We start from the raw sequence: 15,917 nt of genomic DNA, 5'->3' as shown, positions 1-15,917 counted from the left end.
ATATAAATGTTAATTTACTTATTTTTGAGAGAGAGTATGAGAGCAGAGGAGGGGCAGAGAGAGAGAGGGGGACAGAGAATCCCAACAAGCAGGCTCTGTGCCTGACTGAACTCATGAACCGTGAGATCATAACCTGAGCCAAAATCAAGAGTTGGATGCGTGGGGCGCCTGGGTGGCTCAATTGGTTAAGCCTCTGACTTGGGCTCAGGTCATGACCTCACAGTTTGTGGGTTCGAGCCCTGCATTGGGTTCTGGGCTGGCAGCTAGAAACTGGAGCCTGCTTCAGATTCTGTCGCCTTCTGTCTCTGCCCCTCCCCTGCCTGTGCTCACGCTCTCTCGCTCTCTTTCTCTCTCTCTCTCAAAAATAAGTAAACATNTGACTTGGGCTCAGGTCATGACCTCACAGTTTGTGGGTTCGAGCCCTACATTGGGTTCTGGGCTGGCAGCTAGAAACTGGAGCCTGCTTCAGATTCTGTCTCCTTCTCTCTCTGCCCCTCCCCTGCCTGTGCTCACGCTCTCTCGCTCTCTTTCTCTCTCTCTCTCAAAAATAAGTAAACATTAAAAAAAAAAAGTTGGATACTTAACCATCTAAGCCACCCAGGTGCCCCGAGCTTTGTAGTTTTAAAGGAGAGAAAAGGAATTCTTGCAAGTGCCAATGACACTTTCTTAAGGATCTTTTTTCAGAATTTGGGATTGCTATGGGAATAGTGTTTTTTAAGTTAAAAAAATAGAGATTTTTAAGTTTGTTTTTTATAATATAGGGCAACATTAGAAGTGATTTTTGTGTTTAAAAACAAAAAAAAGAGGTTGTGGGACACCTGGGTAGCCCAGTTGGTTAAGCATCCGACATTGGCTTAGGTCATGATCTCACGGTTCGCGGGTTTGAGCCCCGCGTCAGGCTCTGCGCTGACAGCTAGTTCAGAGCCTGGACCCTGCTTCAGATTCTGTGTCTCTCTCTTTCTCTGACCCTCCCCTGCTTGCTTGGTCACGCTTGCGCGCTCTCTCTCTCTTAGAAATAAAACATTAAAAAAAAAAAAAGAGGTTGTCTTATGGTAGTGACAGCACATCTGGATCTGAGTTATTAAAATATTGAGGGGATATAGAAAGTACCAGTCTCAAAGATGATGGCAGCTTAGTTGATAATAGACCACCATGTTTTTACTCTCTTACTACCTCTTTTGCAGAGGGCGTAGTCTAGCCCATGTATAATTTTGATTCTTATGGGTAGAACCTTTTGAAGTGTCCCATCCTCACTTCTGTTAAACAACATCATTCATTTCAGTGAGTTTGGTAGGCGTGAGTGATGGATGCTATATCACTGATAGCCCTCTTTCTAGCTCTGGTTTTCTGGTTATCTACTGCTGCATAACAAAGCTACATTTTAATAGCTTAAAGCATTTTATTTTGTTTATGATTTTGTGGATCAGGAATTCAGGAGGAACTCGGCTTGTGTTGCATCTTCTGGAGTACCTAGGGCTGGAGCCGTCTTCTTCCAAGATGGCTTTTTAATTCATGTGTCTGGTGTTTCTGTGCCCCACAGTTTCTCTTCCTTTCCCAGCCCCTGACCCCATGGTGTCATATTCCCCAAGGTTTTCTTTGGGTTTCTCACAGTATGTTGGTCTCAGAATGATCAGACTCCTTAGATGGTTTCTGGCTTTTCTAAGAGTAAGCATTCCAAGTAATAGCAAGAGGAAGCTGTCAATTTCTTAAGACCTAGACCTGCAAATGGATACAGAGTCACCTCTGTTACATTCAGTTGGTCAGGGCAGTTACAGAGTCTGCCAAATTCAAAGAATGAGGACATAGACCTACCTCTCAATGGAAGGAATGTGAAAGAATTTGTGGCTATCTTTAATCTATCACAGGGCCATTAAACAGGAAAGAAGGATTATGAGAAATACTGAACTGTGACTTTACCAGAAAACAATTTACTTATTTAATGATTCAGGAGAGATTAAGGGATTGCTAGCCTTGAATAAGAATGGGAGTGAGCAGGAGAGAGCTGCCAGAAGGAGGAAGGTAGAAAAGGTTCTTTTGGGCCTAAGTGGAAAGGCAACCAAGGTAAGCTTTGTTTCATAATTGCTTTCCCTGCCTTGGCCCTGAACTCTTGGTTCTGTGATCTTGGCTTTGAGTCCCAGCCTACCACTTCTGTCCACTTTGGAATTGGTGCTCATGCTTGGTGATGGTGGTGGTTGTCATCATCGTCGTCGTCGTCATCATCATCATCATCATCTCTTCCTCTTCCTCCTCCCTCCTTCCCCCTTGTCCCCCTCGCCTGTCCAGTATTTGGACCTCTGCTTAGTCTCCGAAACTCTGCATTGGCTTACTCCTTTGGCCCTTGGCACCTCCTGTTGCTTTTTAAGAGAACTCTCCGATTTCTCTGTTCCTTGGGAACCTGATGCCTACTCCCAGATTGAGCAGCATTCGGGGATAGGGTGTGACAGAAAGTAATTTTGGCTGTATTCAAACTGCTCTGACACCTTTGGCATTTGATTAGTATAGCTGGATTTCTTCTTTTCTGGACTGCATTGCGGCCCAGTTCCTACTGTCTTTATGTGACTTTATCAACTCTTCCCCCCACCCCCTACCCCCAGTAATTTCAGAGGATTCAATTTGAAGATAGGCGAGACCTCAGAACTTTTAGCATAGAATAGGCTTGTGAACATATGGTTCAAATAATATGTATAAAGAAGATCATATGCCTTGCTCTTAAATATCTAAAAATACATCAGTTAGAGGGTAAGCTGATTTAGTCCTAGAATATTGTTCTACTTATATTTACTGGAATACTCATTTTGATAGTATTCCTCTGTTACTCAGTTTCAAGGGGAATAACACTTTTACTATTGATAACTTTTGTGTAGTGTGTATATGTGTGTGTTTTGAATAAGAACTACAAAATTTTTGTTTTCACTGATTATATTTTTACAAACCCATAGAGTTATAGTCTTGGATTTTGATTTAACTTACCACTCATGCTTTAATAATTTAGTATTAAGTCTGTTTCAGTAGGACGACTTTATAATATCAGCATCTTTAAGCCATTTAAAAATTTTACTATAAAAGAAGTAATGGTTTCTGAAAAACTTCAAACACTGTAGTGGAAAATAGGTCCATGTGGCTCCAATCGCCCATCCCATTCCTTTTACATAACCACTAACAGCTACTATATATCTTTTCAGACTTTAAAAGTTCTATAAAGAGGTATATAATATACACACAGAAACACATAGTGTAAAATCGTTCTAAAACAAAAAATGACAACCTTCTGGACTTACTTCTTTATAGCAGTCCATGCCTTCAAATAGAGTTTGATTTCCTGTTCTGTCACGTACAGACTTAGCAAGTTACATAACTTGTCTGTGCCTTAGTTTGCTTATCTATACAAGAAATAGTATTTTCTTTATTGGATTATAGAGGATTAAATGAAGTAATATTCATAAAGTGGTTGCCATAGTGCCTGATACATAGTATGTCCTAGATAAATATTAACTAGATGAAAGTGAACTTGCTTTTTAAAAAACCCGTATCATTAACGTTTTCTTATGGCTTGGTAATATTTTTAGAATGCTGTACTTTAAAAATTTTGTGTGTGTTTGGGGGGGGTGGTGTTCTGAGTTTTACTGTCATAGCGGTATGTTTGTCTATAACAGTTTTTTTTTAAACATTTATTTATTTTTGAGAGACACAGCGTGGGCAGGGGAGGGGGAGAGAGAGAGGGAGACACAGAATCCAAAGCAGGCTCCAGGCTCTGAGCTGTCAGCACAGAGCACGATGCGGGGCTTGAACCCACAAACCCTGAGATCATGACCTGAGCCAAAGTCGGATGCTTAACCGACTGAGCCACCCTGGCACCCTGTGTATAACAGTTTTATATGGTGTTTCCACACAAATCCCACCTCTCCTGTTGAAGTGAGTTGCTGTTACTGATGGGCAATGTGGTGGGAATGTGTTTTGCCTCTCGAGTGGTGGGAGGCAGGAAAAAAAACTGAAAACCATTGTTTTTAGGATTTTATACTACATTAGCAATTAATCCTTGTGTGAGGCCTTCAGGTTAAGTGGAGAGTAGAGTTGGAAGACTTCTGCTATATGGGAGCATGACATTATTGTTTCATTTGTTTTTTCCCTTCTATTCTTTGACTAATTTTATGCTTAGAGAGGACATGCTTATCGCTTAGTCTTCATTTTACAATGAAGAAATAGACCCCAGAATAGTAGTGATGGCTTCAAAAAAAATTTTTTTTTAAGATTTTTTAACGTTTATTTATTTTGGAGAGACAGAGAGAGAGAGAGAGAGAAAGCAGAGGAGGGGCAGAGAGAGAGGGAGGCACAGAATCCAAAGCAGGCTCCAGGGTCTGAGCTGTCAGCCCAAAACCTGATGTGGGGCTGGAACCCACAGACTATGAGATCATGACCTGAACTGAAGTCGGATGTTCAACCTACTGAGCCACTCAGGCGCACTCCCCCCCCCAAATTTTTTTAAGTAGGCTCTATTTTCAGCATGGAGCCCAGTGAGGGTCTTGAGCTTATGACCCCGAGATCAAGACCTAGGCTGAGATCAAGAGTCGGACACATAACTGACTGAGCCATCCAGGCACCCCTGATATTCTCAGTTCTGTAGCTAGTTATGGTAGAGCCAGGACTAGAATCTTGGTCATTGGATCCTAACCTTTCTGAGTTCTTAAGAAGGTAAAGGGCCTCACTGTGAGTTGAAGCAAATATTGAATAATGGTTGCATTATAAGTGGCTTGCCTGTCATTGAGGTATGCTTGAACTATTTTGTGGGTAGAAACAGTGACTAAGTTGTATCATCAGCACTGGAGCATGATGTTTTATTAAAAAAATTTAGAATTTGGGGCACCTGGGTAGCTTAGTAGGTTGAGCGGCTGGCTTCAGCTCAGGTCATGATCTCACGGTTCGTGTGTTCGAGCCCCACATCGGGCTCTGTGCTGACAGCTCAGAGCCTGGAGCCTGTTTCAGATTCTATGACTCCCCCTCTCCCTCTGCCCCTCCCTCGCTCATGCTGTGTGTCTGTCTCAAAAAATAATAAACGTTAAAAAAAATTTAGAAATCCAAGAGAGTTGTCGATAGGCTTTGAATATCAAATGTACTGTATATTATTAGGTTCTGGGTAGAGAATACTAAGGCTATTCAATCAGTGGTTATATGGAAGGAACATTGTGTTCAATGTGGATGCCGTTTTGCCTTATGAATGCTTGTCTTCTGAACCTGAAAATGCTTGTGTTTAAATGACCCCTTTAAGCACAAAATAGGCCCCTAGTTTTGTGTGTTTCTTTATCTCTTGATAAAGGAGCATACTACCATTCCTTTTGCAAAAATAGTAAGAAATAAAATCATTTGGTCTGTAGGTCACTTGGATGCCTTCCCTCTGCCTCTGTGCCCTATCAGTTTTCACCTCCTGGTTTCCAGGAGAGTTAAAACTTTGGGACTTTTTGGAAGACAATATGGCATGAGCATGTTTTAGAGGCTGGTGCTCCTTCACCCCTCTCTCCTCCCTAGCATATGTGTTACAGCTTCTACCTTCTGGAGCCTGGCTCTAGCCAGGAGAAGATTAAGACTCTTTACTTCCAAAAAGGCCTTTTTGCCAAACTGTAGAGTTTGTGACTGAGGCAAGAACAGGGCCAGAGGAAGGTTCTGATGCCATCATCGGAGGAGGAGGATAGAGGGAGCCTAGTTAGTACCAACCTCTGGGCTGAGATGCCCAAGCTTAACTTGCAGTTGGAAAAATCCTAACAAATGGGAGAGATTGATGGAAGAAAGAGTAACTTTGAGGACATTTTATAATCTGAGTAAAGGCAAAACTCCATTTATGAGATCCATTGACTGTGTTGTGGCCAAGTGTAACAGAAATACACCGTCTGGCTTCCTTTCGTTGCTATCACCTTCAAGTATAATTAGGTGTAATAAAAAGAGCCTTAATAAGTTCTTAGATTTATCTTTTTAAACTTCTGCAAGTTTCTATCCCTACAACTCTTCCTATCAAGTTCTAGCATTTAAGATTTAAAAAAATAAAACCTCTTCAGTTTAATATTTTTATGTTTCACTAAATAGACAGTATGTATATTCGTAGCTTAAAAACATTTTTACTGACTATGTGCTGGTTTTGTTTTAAAAATACACACACACACACACACACCCCCTTAATCAACTCAGGTTTGAACTATGTAAATCTAACTTATATGTGGATTGTTAAAAGTAAATATAGTGTAGTACTGTAAGTGTACTTTCTCTTCCCTATGATTTTCTTACTAACATTTTCTTTAGTTTACTGTTATATACATATAACATATAAGGGACTGTTTATGTTATCAGTAAGACTTCTGGTCAGCAATTGGTTATTAATAGTTAAGTTTTTGTACTTAATATACAAAGTTATATTTGTGTGGGGTTGGGACCCCTAGCCCCCTGCATTGTTCAAGGGTCAACTGTATATTACTTCAGTTATATTATGGTTCATGTAGCATTTTATAGAAGAGCTTGGTAATTTCTAATAGTGTATCCATGGGAAATGTGTTCATCCTACAGATAAATTTTGAAACCCATCTGCCTATAAATTGAGACTACCTTTTATAATAAGATAGTGCCCCTAAGGTGATAAAATAAATAATTTTAAAATTATTTGTAGTGTTCTTTTATTCATGCTATGTCCTGTTCTAAACAATAATTAAAAGTTAGTTTAATTAAAAGCCAATATTTTTCATCCTAATTTGTAATTGTTTGGGGTACATTAAAGGTTCTTTATTTGGCAGTGCCTGGGTGGCTCAGTCAACCAGTTAAGTGTCTGACTTCAGCTCAGGCCATCATCTCACAGTTCGTGAATTCGATCCCCATGTTGAGCTCTGCTGACATCTCAGAGCTTGGAGCCTGCTTTGGATTCTTTGTTTCTTCTCTTTGCTCCTCCCCAACTCATGCGCTTGCTCTCTCTCTCGCTCGCTCGCTCTCTCTCTCTCAAAAAGACATAAACATTGAAAAAATTTTTTTAAAGTTCTTAATTTGGATAAGCTATGTATAAATAGTGAATATTCCCCAACAGTGCAGTAAGTGGCTTCAGAATGTCTCATCATACCCTATTCTCTATAGTTTTTTTAGCTTTCAGATATNGTTTTGTTTTAAAAATACACACACACACACACACACACACACACACACACACACCCCCTTAATCAACTCAGGTTTGAACTATGTAAATCTAACTTATATGTGGATTGTTAAAAGTAAATATAGTGTAGTACTGTAAGTGTACTTTCTCTTCCCTATGATTTTCTTACTAACATTTTCTTTAGTTTACTGTTATATACATATAACATATAAGGGACTGTTTATGTTATCAGTAAGACTTCTGGTCAGCAATTGGTTATTAATAGTTAAGTTTTTGTACTTAATATACAAAGTTATATTTGTGTGGGGGTTGGGACCCCTAGCCCCCTGCATTGTTCAAGGGTCAACTGTATATTACTTCAGTTATATTATGGTTCATGTAGCATTTTATAGAAGAGCTTGGTAATTTCTAATAGTGTATCCATGGGAAATGTGTTCATCCTACAGATAAATTTTGAAACCCATCTGCCTATAAATTGAGACTACCTTTTATAATAAGATAGTGCCCCTAAGGTGATAAAATAAATAATTTTAAAATTATTTGTAGTGTTCTTTTATTCATGCTATGTCCTGTTCTAAACAATAATTAAAAGTTAGTTTAATTAAAAGCCAATATTTTTCATCCTAATTTGTAATTGTTTGGGGTACATTAAAGGTTCTTTATTTGGCAGTGCCTGGGTGGCTCAGTCAGTTAAGTGTCTGACTTCAGCTCAGGCCATCATCTCACAGTTCGTGAATTCGATCCCCATGTTGAGCTCTGCTGACATCTCAGAGCTTGGAGCCTGCTTTGGATTCTTTGTTTCTTCTCTTTGCTCCTCCCCAGCTCATGCGCTTGCTCTCTCTCTCTCGCGCTCTCTCTCTCTCTCTCTCTCTCAAAAAGACATAAACATTAAAAAAATTTTTTTAAAGTTCTTAATTTGGATAAGCTATGTATAAATAGTGAATATTCCCCAACAGTGCAGTAAGTGGCTTCAGAATGTCTCATCATACCCTATTCTCTATAGTTTTTTTAGCTTTCAGATATTTTTTGGTGTTAAAATATTAAGCCCTCAGAAAGTACTGCCATTTAAATCACCAAGACCAACTGTCCTATTAAATATCTTTAACATTCTTGTTGTAAATATTCATGTTAAATGAAGTCAGGTTTCTTAACTCAGAAAGTGAAGTCTTTTTTGAGTTTTATTAAAAGGCACAGTCACTTTTTGCAATGTTTCTGAAAGTCAGTACTTTATTTCCTTTTATTTCTTTCCTCATCCCTGTGTAGCATACTTGTTTATTTACCTACTTATTTATTTTATTGAGGTACTATTCACATAACATAAAATTAACCATTTTAAAGTGAAAAATTCAGTGGTATTTAGTACATCTACAACCACTGCTTCTATCTAGTTCTGAGACCTTTTCATCATCCCCAAATAAACTCTATATTCATTAAGTAGTTACTCCCGATTTCTTTCTGCCCTCAGCCTCAGGGTACCATTTAAAAATTTGATACTGAGAAATTTAAAAATTAATAAAACTTTTTGAGATAATTGAGATTATAAGGCGGCATGTAGAATACACTGTTCTAAATTCAGTAGCATGCAGAAATGCATTTAAGATGCTGACAGTGAAGAAATTAGATTATAAAATTGTATGTGCTGTGTATATGTGTATGAGTATGTGTATATCTCCAACTATAAGGAGGAAAAAGGAACACTTTGTAGAAAACACACCAAAGTAATACTGATTTTACTGTAGATTTTCTTTTTTCTCATTTAAAGGAGAAAAAATTTTTTCCATGATTAAAATGAAAACAAATTCCAGATAGTTAAAAACTTGATCCTAAACTTACTATTGTAACATAATTATTTATTTCAGATTAATATTAAACTTCAACAGCTTTTTCCCCCCCTATTGAGTTAAGGGGGTTTCTTAGTATTTAATAAGAGAAAAAGAGATTTGCTGGAGGAACAAAACTGGTATTTGTGGTTTTTCAGTTCTCCGAATTATATCTCAAACCGTGAATACCTGTTTTGAGTAAGCTGTGTTCTAATTTATTTTCCTTCAAAAAATACATACTTTAGAACTTTCTTTTCAAACTATAAAAACATCATATTCTTGTTGATATAAATAAAATACTATGGGGGGTTACAAATAAAAAGCTAAAGGTCTCCTCTCAAATATAGTCTTTTTATGTACCTGCCTATAATAATTGCTGTTAGCATTTTGGCTGGTATTCTTCTTGGCCTTTTGGTCTTGTGGTTTACATGCCACATATAATAAAATTGGACCCAATTGAGTAAAAAACTCGAATGCCTTCAGGATGGCCCTGGCAGTTACTGTAAAGATGGGAATGCATTAAGGAAAGGTGAGAACCTTGCCTGCTGGAAGGGAATATTACCACACAAAGCTTTTATATTAAAAAATAGTTAGAGCCCTGTGCTGGCCAGACAAGCAGAATCCCTTGGGCAGTGCATCATTGTGCTTTTCTTCCTTGCCCACCTCTTCCCTCCCATACAAATATAGAATGAATGTTTGTCAGAAATATATTAACTCATTAATGAGGGAAAAAACATGATGATAAAGCTGATTCTAAGAGCATTTGAAGAATTGAGTGCATGTAGATATTGAAGAAAGTACATTGAAATAAATTGCTGAACTTGATATAAAATTGGTTAATGTCCTATAGGGTAGTAAAACCATTACTTTTGGAGTATGCTGGACAGATAAGTCTCAACTAAAAATCTACCTGTTTACTTCTAACTTCATAGAATTTGGGTCCTAATCAACAGTAGAAAGCAGGTCAAACAGTAGTACTATAATTAAATATCTTTGGGAGGACCTATTAAACAATGCTTCATTACATATTGAAGGGGCTGACAGTTATTGATTAACCTTATTTCCAGTTTTAGTTAATTTTTCTTAACAGCAAGAAAGGCCTGTTGTGATGTATAAGGCAAGAGTAGTACAGTAGGGACCAGAACTTGGAAGAGCCTGGTGTCTTAAACTAGGAAATTTGAACTTTCAACAGATGTTTGAGTATATACTATGTGCCAGGCAGTGGATTTATTACACTCTTGAATTGTGCCGTGGTGCCCCTCCCATACCCCTAGGAGATGGATTTACGGTTCTGAAGGGACTGTATTAGGGGAGTCACCTGAGAAGCTACTTGTCTCCAAATACACATGTTCTTTGTCCTCTGTCCCCACCCCAATGTAGATATCTTTGCCTGAGTAGAACATAAGAGTTTTGAAATAGCTTTCCAGGTGATTTTTGTGTCCCTTCCTTTTTGAAAATTATTGTTAATGTTTTTTGGGCTCTTTAAAAAAAATGAGTAAAGAGTAGGCAAAATTGTAAGCAGTATTTTAAAAGTTTGCGTGCTTTTCTTCCCTGCCCCATCGCTATAATACTTAAACTAAATAAAATAACTAATGTCCTGATTATACCCTCAGGAAGAATTACATGTAGTTGTCCTTTTAAGAAATATTTTTCATGTAACCAAGACATTCATGTGGGGCAAGCTGGGTTTAGTCTTCCTAATTGTATCTTTAGTCTATGCTTCTCACTAAGTAAACTGAAAGAATTGTCATTTATAGTAGTATATAATATGCCTGGCAAAGACATGTAATTAAAAAATTAGACTTAAAAATGTTTTTAAGAGAAAATAGACTGTCATTAGCTTGTTGGAGACTGGTAAAAATGAATAAATAATAAAGGAAAAATGTATATGTTCTTAACTTGTAATTGAACTATTTGAGCCAACATTAAAATGAGCAGCTGCTGTGGACATCCATTTCAGTTCTTTTCAGTGTAACTCTAATTAGGCAGCCATCCTGTGTAAATGCACTCACAAAGCAAGGATTTAGGATTTCAGTGCACCTAAGCAGCCGTGGAATTTATAACTTAATCACAGGATACGATATTACAGATTACGGGAGAAACTGGGAAATAACATGATACAATTGGTATATTGTGTATTTTTCTTTTTATTAGTGTGCCGGTCCAACAAAAGCCCCTGGGTCTGTTTGACTTGTTCAAGTGTCCACTGTGGAAGGTAGGTGACATACTTATTACTTCACTACCCTACTTGCTTTTTTAAATTTGCCTTTAAGCTTTATGTCAAAGTTTTAATGATTTGAATTATTAGCACCACTGCTTAGTCATAGTTTGTAATTTCTCTGTATGGCTTCCCTCTCCTAATACAGTCTAGAGGTGGGGAAAACCTTTGTATTGATACTCAGAAGAATTAATTTGATGATCAGAATATCTAGTAATATTTGATTAAAAAGATGAAATGAGGGAACTTCGAAATCTTTAAATAAAAGTTTACCCTATGGTTGTTTCTTAAACCTATTTTTAATAGGGTAAATTTAAGCATACACAAAAGTGGAGAGGTAATATAATTGAACCCCATTAGTTTGATCACCAAGTTTCAACAGTTAGCTATACCATGCCCAGTTTTACTAACTTTTGAATCAAATTTCAGATACCACATCATTCTTCTGAAAACAAAATAACAAAATGTTGACAGATAAAGAGTTCCCTTTATTACAGATAAAGGAATTCCCTTGAAAATGGTCTCATTGTGGAGTTCATTATTAATTGCTGTCTAAGATGTACCAAATGTTTCATTGTTCCATTAAGACATTTTTTTGTTTTACAAGACTTAAACACCGCCCCCACCCCCCGCGTTCTGGTTCAAGCCTGAGCATTTCCTCCCCATTCTTGGCTTCAAAATGATGTTACTTAAATACTTTAGTAACTCTTTTCTTCAAACTCAAACTCAAATAAATACCAGCCTTTGCATTCTTTTAGCTTGGCAGTAGCACATTTATTCCTAATGTTCTTTTAACTTAGAAAATCCACTTTGAGTTTACTTAGTATGGGAAATCATACTGTCACACAGGTGGAAATCTACAATGTATTTATTAGGACTATTTCCCCATTGTTATTTTTAAACCCTGATTGCATGAAGAAAGCATCTATGTTCAGTTAATTTTTGATTTTTTACATTTTGAGTCATGGAATTGAGTATTTTTTCCATGTACACTTAAAAGTGCGTTTGGAAAATGTTAACTGCGTATCTTAATTGTGGCTGTTGTGGTTTTGAAATCTCTAGGATTTGGGGAACCTGAAAATACTTTGTACAGATAACATTTTTTTTTAAAAAAAGAAGAAAAGTAGAAGCACTTAAATTCTGCACTTGAAGAGACAGATTCCTCTCCTAGAGTTTGAGAGGTGAGAATTATAATGCAATAAAATTTATGTAGTTCTGTTCTCCAGTTGTCTCATAGTGCTCTACGACCTAAATCTTGAAGGTCATATGCCTGCAAAAAGACCTGACAAACTTGCAAAAATTGGAGAGATTAATGTTCTTGATAGCAAGCAACAAACAATTCTCTTAAGGAGGTTTTGGAAAAACAAATTGAAAAATTTCTAGACTCTGCAGGTAGTCTGTTTCTAATTGCAAGCAGTCTTAAATTTAGAAATTTTACATAGTTTCAGAGAAATCTGATTAAATAGATTAAATAGATAATGAGAGTAGCTTGCATTTGGATGTTCATTTTACATAGCTGATTGGTTAATTTTCTTTTATCATGTAATCCTGGGTGTTGATTGCCAAGAGTTCTGATTTTCAGTAATTTTAGGCCAGTTGTCTGCAGAAAGCCTTAAATTGAATATTCGTTCAGCTAAAAAACACAGTTTATCAGTAGCATATTTGAGTTATATATTTTGTTGGCCTTCATGACATCATTCTATTTATTTTTCAAAATTTTGTGATTGTTATAAATCTGTGATGCTTTTCCTTTTTAGACCAAATTGTGCAGTTAAGATCTAATCTAATTGGGGGAAATATTTATTTTTATGTTATTCAGCTTATACATAACTGTTAACTTCTGAGTGCTATATTTAAATATTAGCCAAAACATTGCTTATCTTCATGTTAGCAGTAATACACTTCCTCCTTTTCAGTGATAATTGCAGTAACTGTTAAAACATTTAGTACATTGCAAGACTACAGTGTGGGGCTAAATGAACAATACGTAGTAGGTACAGATGATCCGTTTTCAAAGATCTAAAGTAATGGCTTATTATTATCCTCTTTCAACATTGTCTTTTCTTTGATTCTGAAGGTGCTCATTATAAATAGTACTTTTGTTTCTCATAGGACAGTATAAATTATATATGCATAGGAAACTGAGCTAATTAGATATTGAACCTATATGACGCCTTGGAATTTACCTAAGTATTGGGTGTTTCTTGATCTATGCAATGTATATGCTTAATATGACCACTCTATAAGCACAGAGGTTCAGTAACTCATCTAAGCTCATGATAGCTAGCATGTGACAAAGTTACTTTTGAAGCAGGCGGTCTAGTTTTTGAGCTTATTCTCTTAATCGTTATTTTAAAATTGCTTTTAGTTTACTTTTGTGGACAGAGGACTCATATACACACAAGTTTTGGTTATGTTTACTATAATGAAAAAAATAGGAAAAAACCCATGAAGTTGAGGTTAGTAGTGCCTCTGATGCTTCCAGCTTGCCTAGGGTAGAGGCTGGGCCTGTAGTGCATCCTCCCTATTTACCCCAACTGTCCTATTTTCCCCAAGGTGAGTGTTGTTCCTGGTATAAGTGAGATGCCTCATGACAAAGTGTTACTTTAACTGTCTGAGTATGTTTATTTTGGTACCATTTAATTAACATTTGTTCTGACTGAGTTTTCCCTTGCCTTCTATAAATTGACTACTTTCTAGGGACGGGGAAGTTTTGTTTTATAAGGGTCTTCACAGGACTGGTCAGTTACAACATTGTACAGTATTTAGGTGGAGATTTAGAGAATTTGGGTGTAGACTCTATGCATTATTTCAGTTTCATTCTGCCTTCTGTAATATATAGTAATTTATTATAGCTGAGTTGTAAAGTATTAGAAAATTTTTATGAATATGTTGACCTTTGATTATCTTTGTCCATGTAAAGAAATAATAATTTATGTAACCTTAAGATGATTTGTACTTTGTATTGTTTCCAAACAAACTGTTTCCATATGAGTGGAACTAATTATTTAGGCATTCGAATACAAGATCCGAAGCCATATTGATAAGAAAGAGGTAGAAGATAATCCTGTTTCCATATCTGACTTTCATGTTTTATATTAAGCAGCAGTCCAGGCACAGACTACGGTCCTGTGGGAAGTGGTAGACTAATTTAGTTTACAGAGCTTACCTTTGAGAACAACCTGAGAAAAGCTTAAAAAAAAAAAAAAGAAAAAAGCTATAGCAAAAGCATTAGCAAAGGGGCTGCTAAGTGATAATATCAATGGTATTGAAACTTATTTGCATAGATGATGCTTTTCCTTGCCTCACCCTAATCTTGTGTATAATTAAAAGTGGACTGTCATGTTTGACAGTAAAAAAAAAAAAAGGAACATATTTTAAGCACTCAGCTGAATAAATCACTAATTGAATGTTTTTATAGGACTGACTACTCTTATAAGGAGGAATTCTTTCTCATTCTAATTTGATTATCATCTAATTTTATTGTCATCTGCTACTCTTTTAACTTGCAAAGCAGTATTTAGATTAAAATGAATTTTTATTTGGTTTTTGTAAGGTATGTGAATGGCCATGCAAAAAAACATTATGAAGATGCACAAGTACCCTTAGCTAATCATAAGAAATCAGAAAAGCAAGATAAACCTCAGCACACAGTGTGTATGGATTGCAGTAGCTACAGCACATACTGGTAAGTATTAGTATTTTCTAGAAATGATATTCCTTACTTAGTGTGCAAATGTTGTCTCATTTTCCTTGTTCTCTCCTCTCCCCTGTCAATCTTTAAACTAGTGCTGCTGCTATTACTTCCATTTCATTCTGTTAGGATTCATAGGAGATTGGAGCTATCAGGAATGCCTGTCCTGATTCATTCAGATTTTACTCTGCATTGTTCCCTTCAACTTCTGGGCTGCCTTCTCTTTCCCACCCTCTGTTCCTTGTTCATCCCAGTAAGCTGCAGGGCAGTGAAAAGTGTTTCTTTGTGGTTGTATTTATAATTCCTTTCCTTATTTTGTTTTTAATTGAAAAATACTGTGATACAAACTTCTGTTAAAAACAACCCCAAAAACCCAAACCCCAAGCACATGCTCTTACTCTCTGGGTAACATTTTGTTACGTAATCGTAAGAATGTAACTTTGTTTAAAAAACTATTTTGACAATCTCTCTTCTTCCAGCACAGATCAGTTCTCTTCTCTCTGTTGATAAATGTTAAGAATTTCATGTGTAGTCTTTCAGGCTGGTTTTTCTTTTTTTAAAGTATCACATCCTTTAAAAGATTAGAGGTCCTGTTCTCTCATTGTAATATAATATACATATCTGTTTCATATAAATGACAGTGAAATAAGTATTGATTTTGTGACTACTTAGAACTAGGTTGTTTACAGTAATGGTTAACAATTCATATCCATTTGTTATACTTAGAAGGTCAGTGTCTTTTGGGGTTTTAACTTCAGTGTGAAGCAAATTTTTTCCTTTGCCTAGTAAATTATGATGAATAATTCTTTACTTGATTTAATGAGCTTATTCTCAATTCAAAAGGTTTTTGACATTGAAGGGAAAAGAAAGCCATTTGAAAGATCCCTTTGGAAATTTTTTTGGCCATACAACCCTTGAATGTCACATGAAAGCAGTACTGGGCATGGATGGGGTTTTAAAGTCTAAATAATCACTTTTGATTCATACTCTACTGAAGTTCTGTGCCAATCTTTTCTATATCATCCTTAGTTGATTATTGTAGTGTAGAAAAATGTCCATTAAAAG

The 15,917-nt window shown here is 36.5% G+C and overlaps 1 protein-coding gene across 3 annotated transcripts in view; it reads left to right on the top strand.

Moving 5' to 3' along the window:
- Positions 1-15,917, top strand: part of USP3 (ubiquitin specific peptidase 3) — a 106,044-nt gene that overhangs the window by 23,034 nt on the left and 67,093 nt on the right. For 2 of the 3 annotated variants that reach the window (XM_077747546.1, XM_077747541.1), the window contains exons 2-3: positions 11,095-11,155; positions 14,715-14,846. In XM_077747546.1, coding sequence (XP_077603672.1) covers positions 11,095-11,155; positions 14,715-14,846 — 193 coding nt within the window. Of the gene's footprint in view, positions 1-11,094; positions 11,156-12,239; positions 12,340-14,714; positions 14,847-15,917 lie in introns of those variants that run through there. The other variant, XM_077747554.1, reaches the window with a different exon arrangement.

The sequence above is a fragment of the Crocuta crocuta genome, unplaced genomic scaffold, assembly GCF_008692635.1.
Source record: "Crocuta crocuta isolate KB4526 unplaced genomic scaffold, BGI_CrCroc_1.0 scaffold130, whole genome shotgun sequence".
Lineage (NCBI taxonomy): Eukaryota > Metazoa > Chordata > Mammalia > Carnivora > Hyaenidae > Crocuta > Crocuta crocuta.
This window is presented reverse-complemented; position numbering and strand designations above follow the sequence as displayed.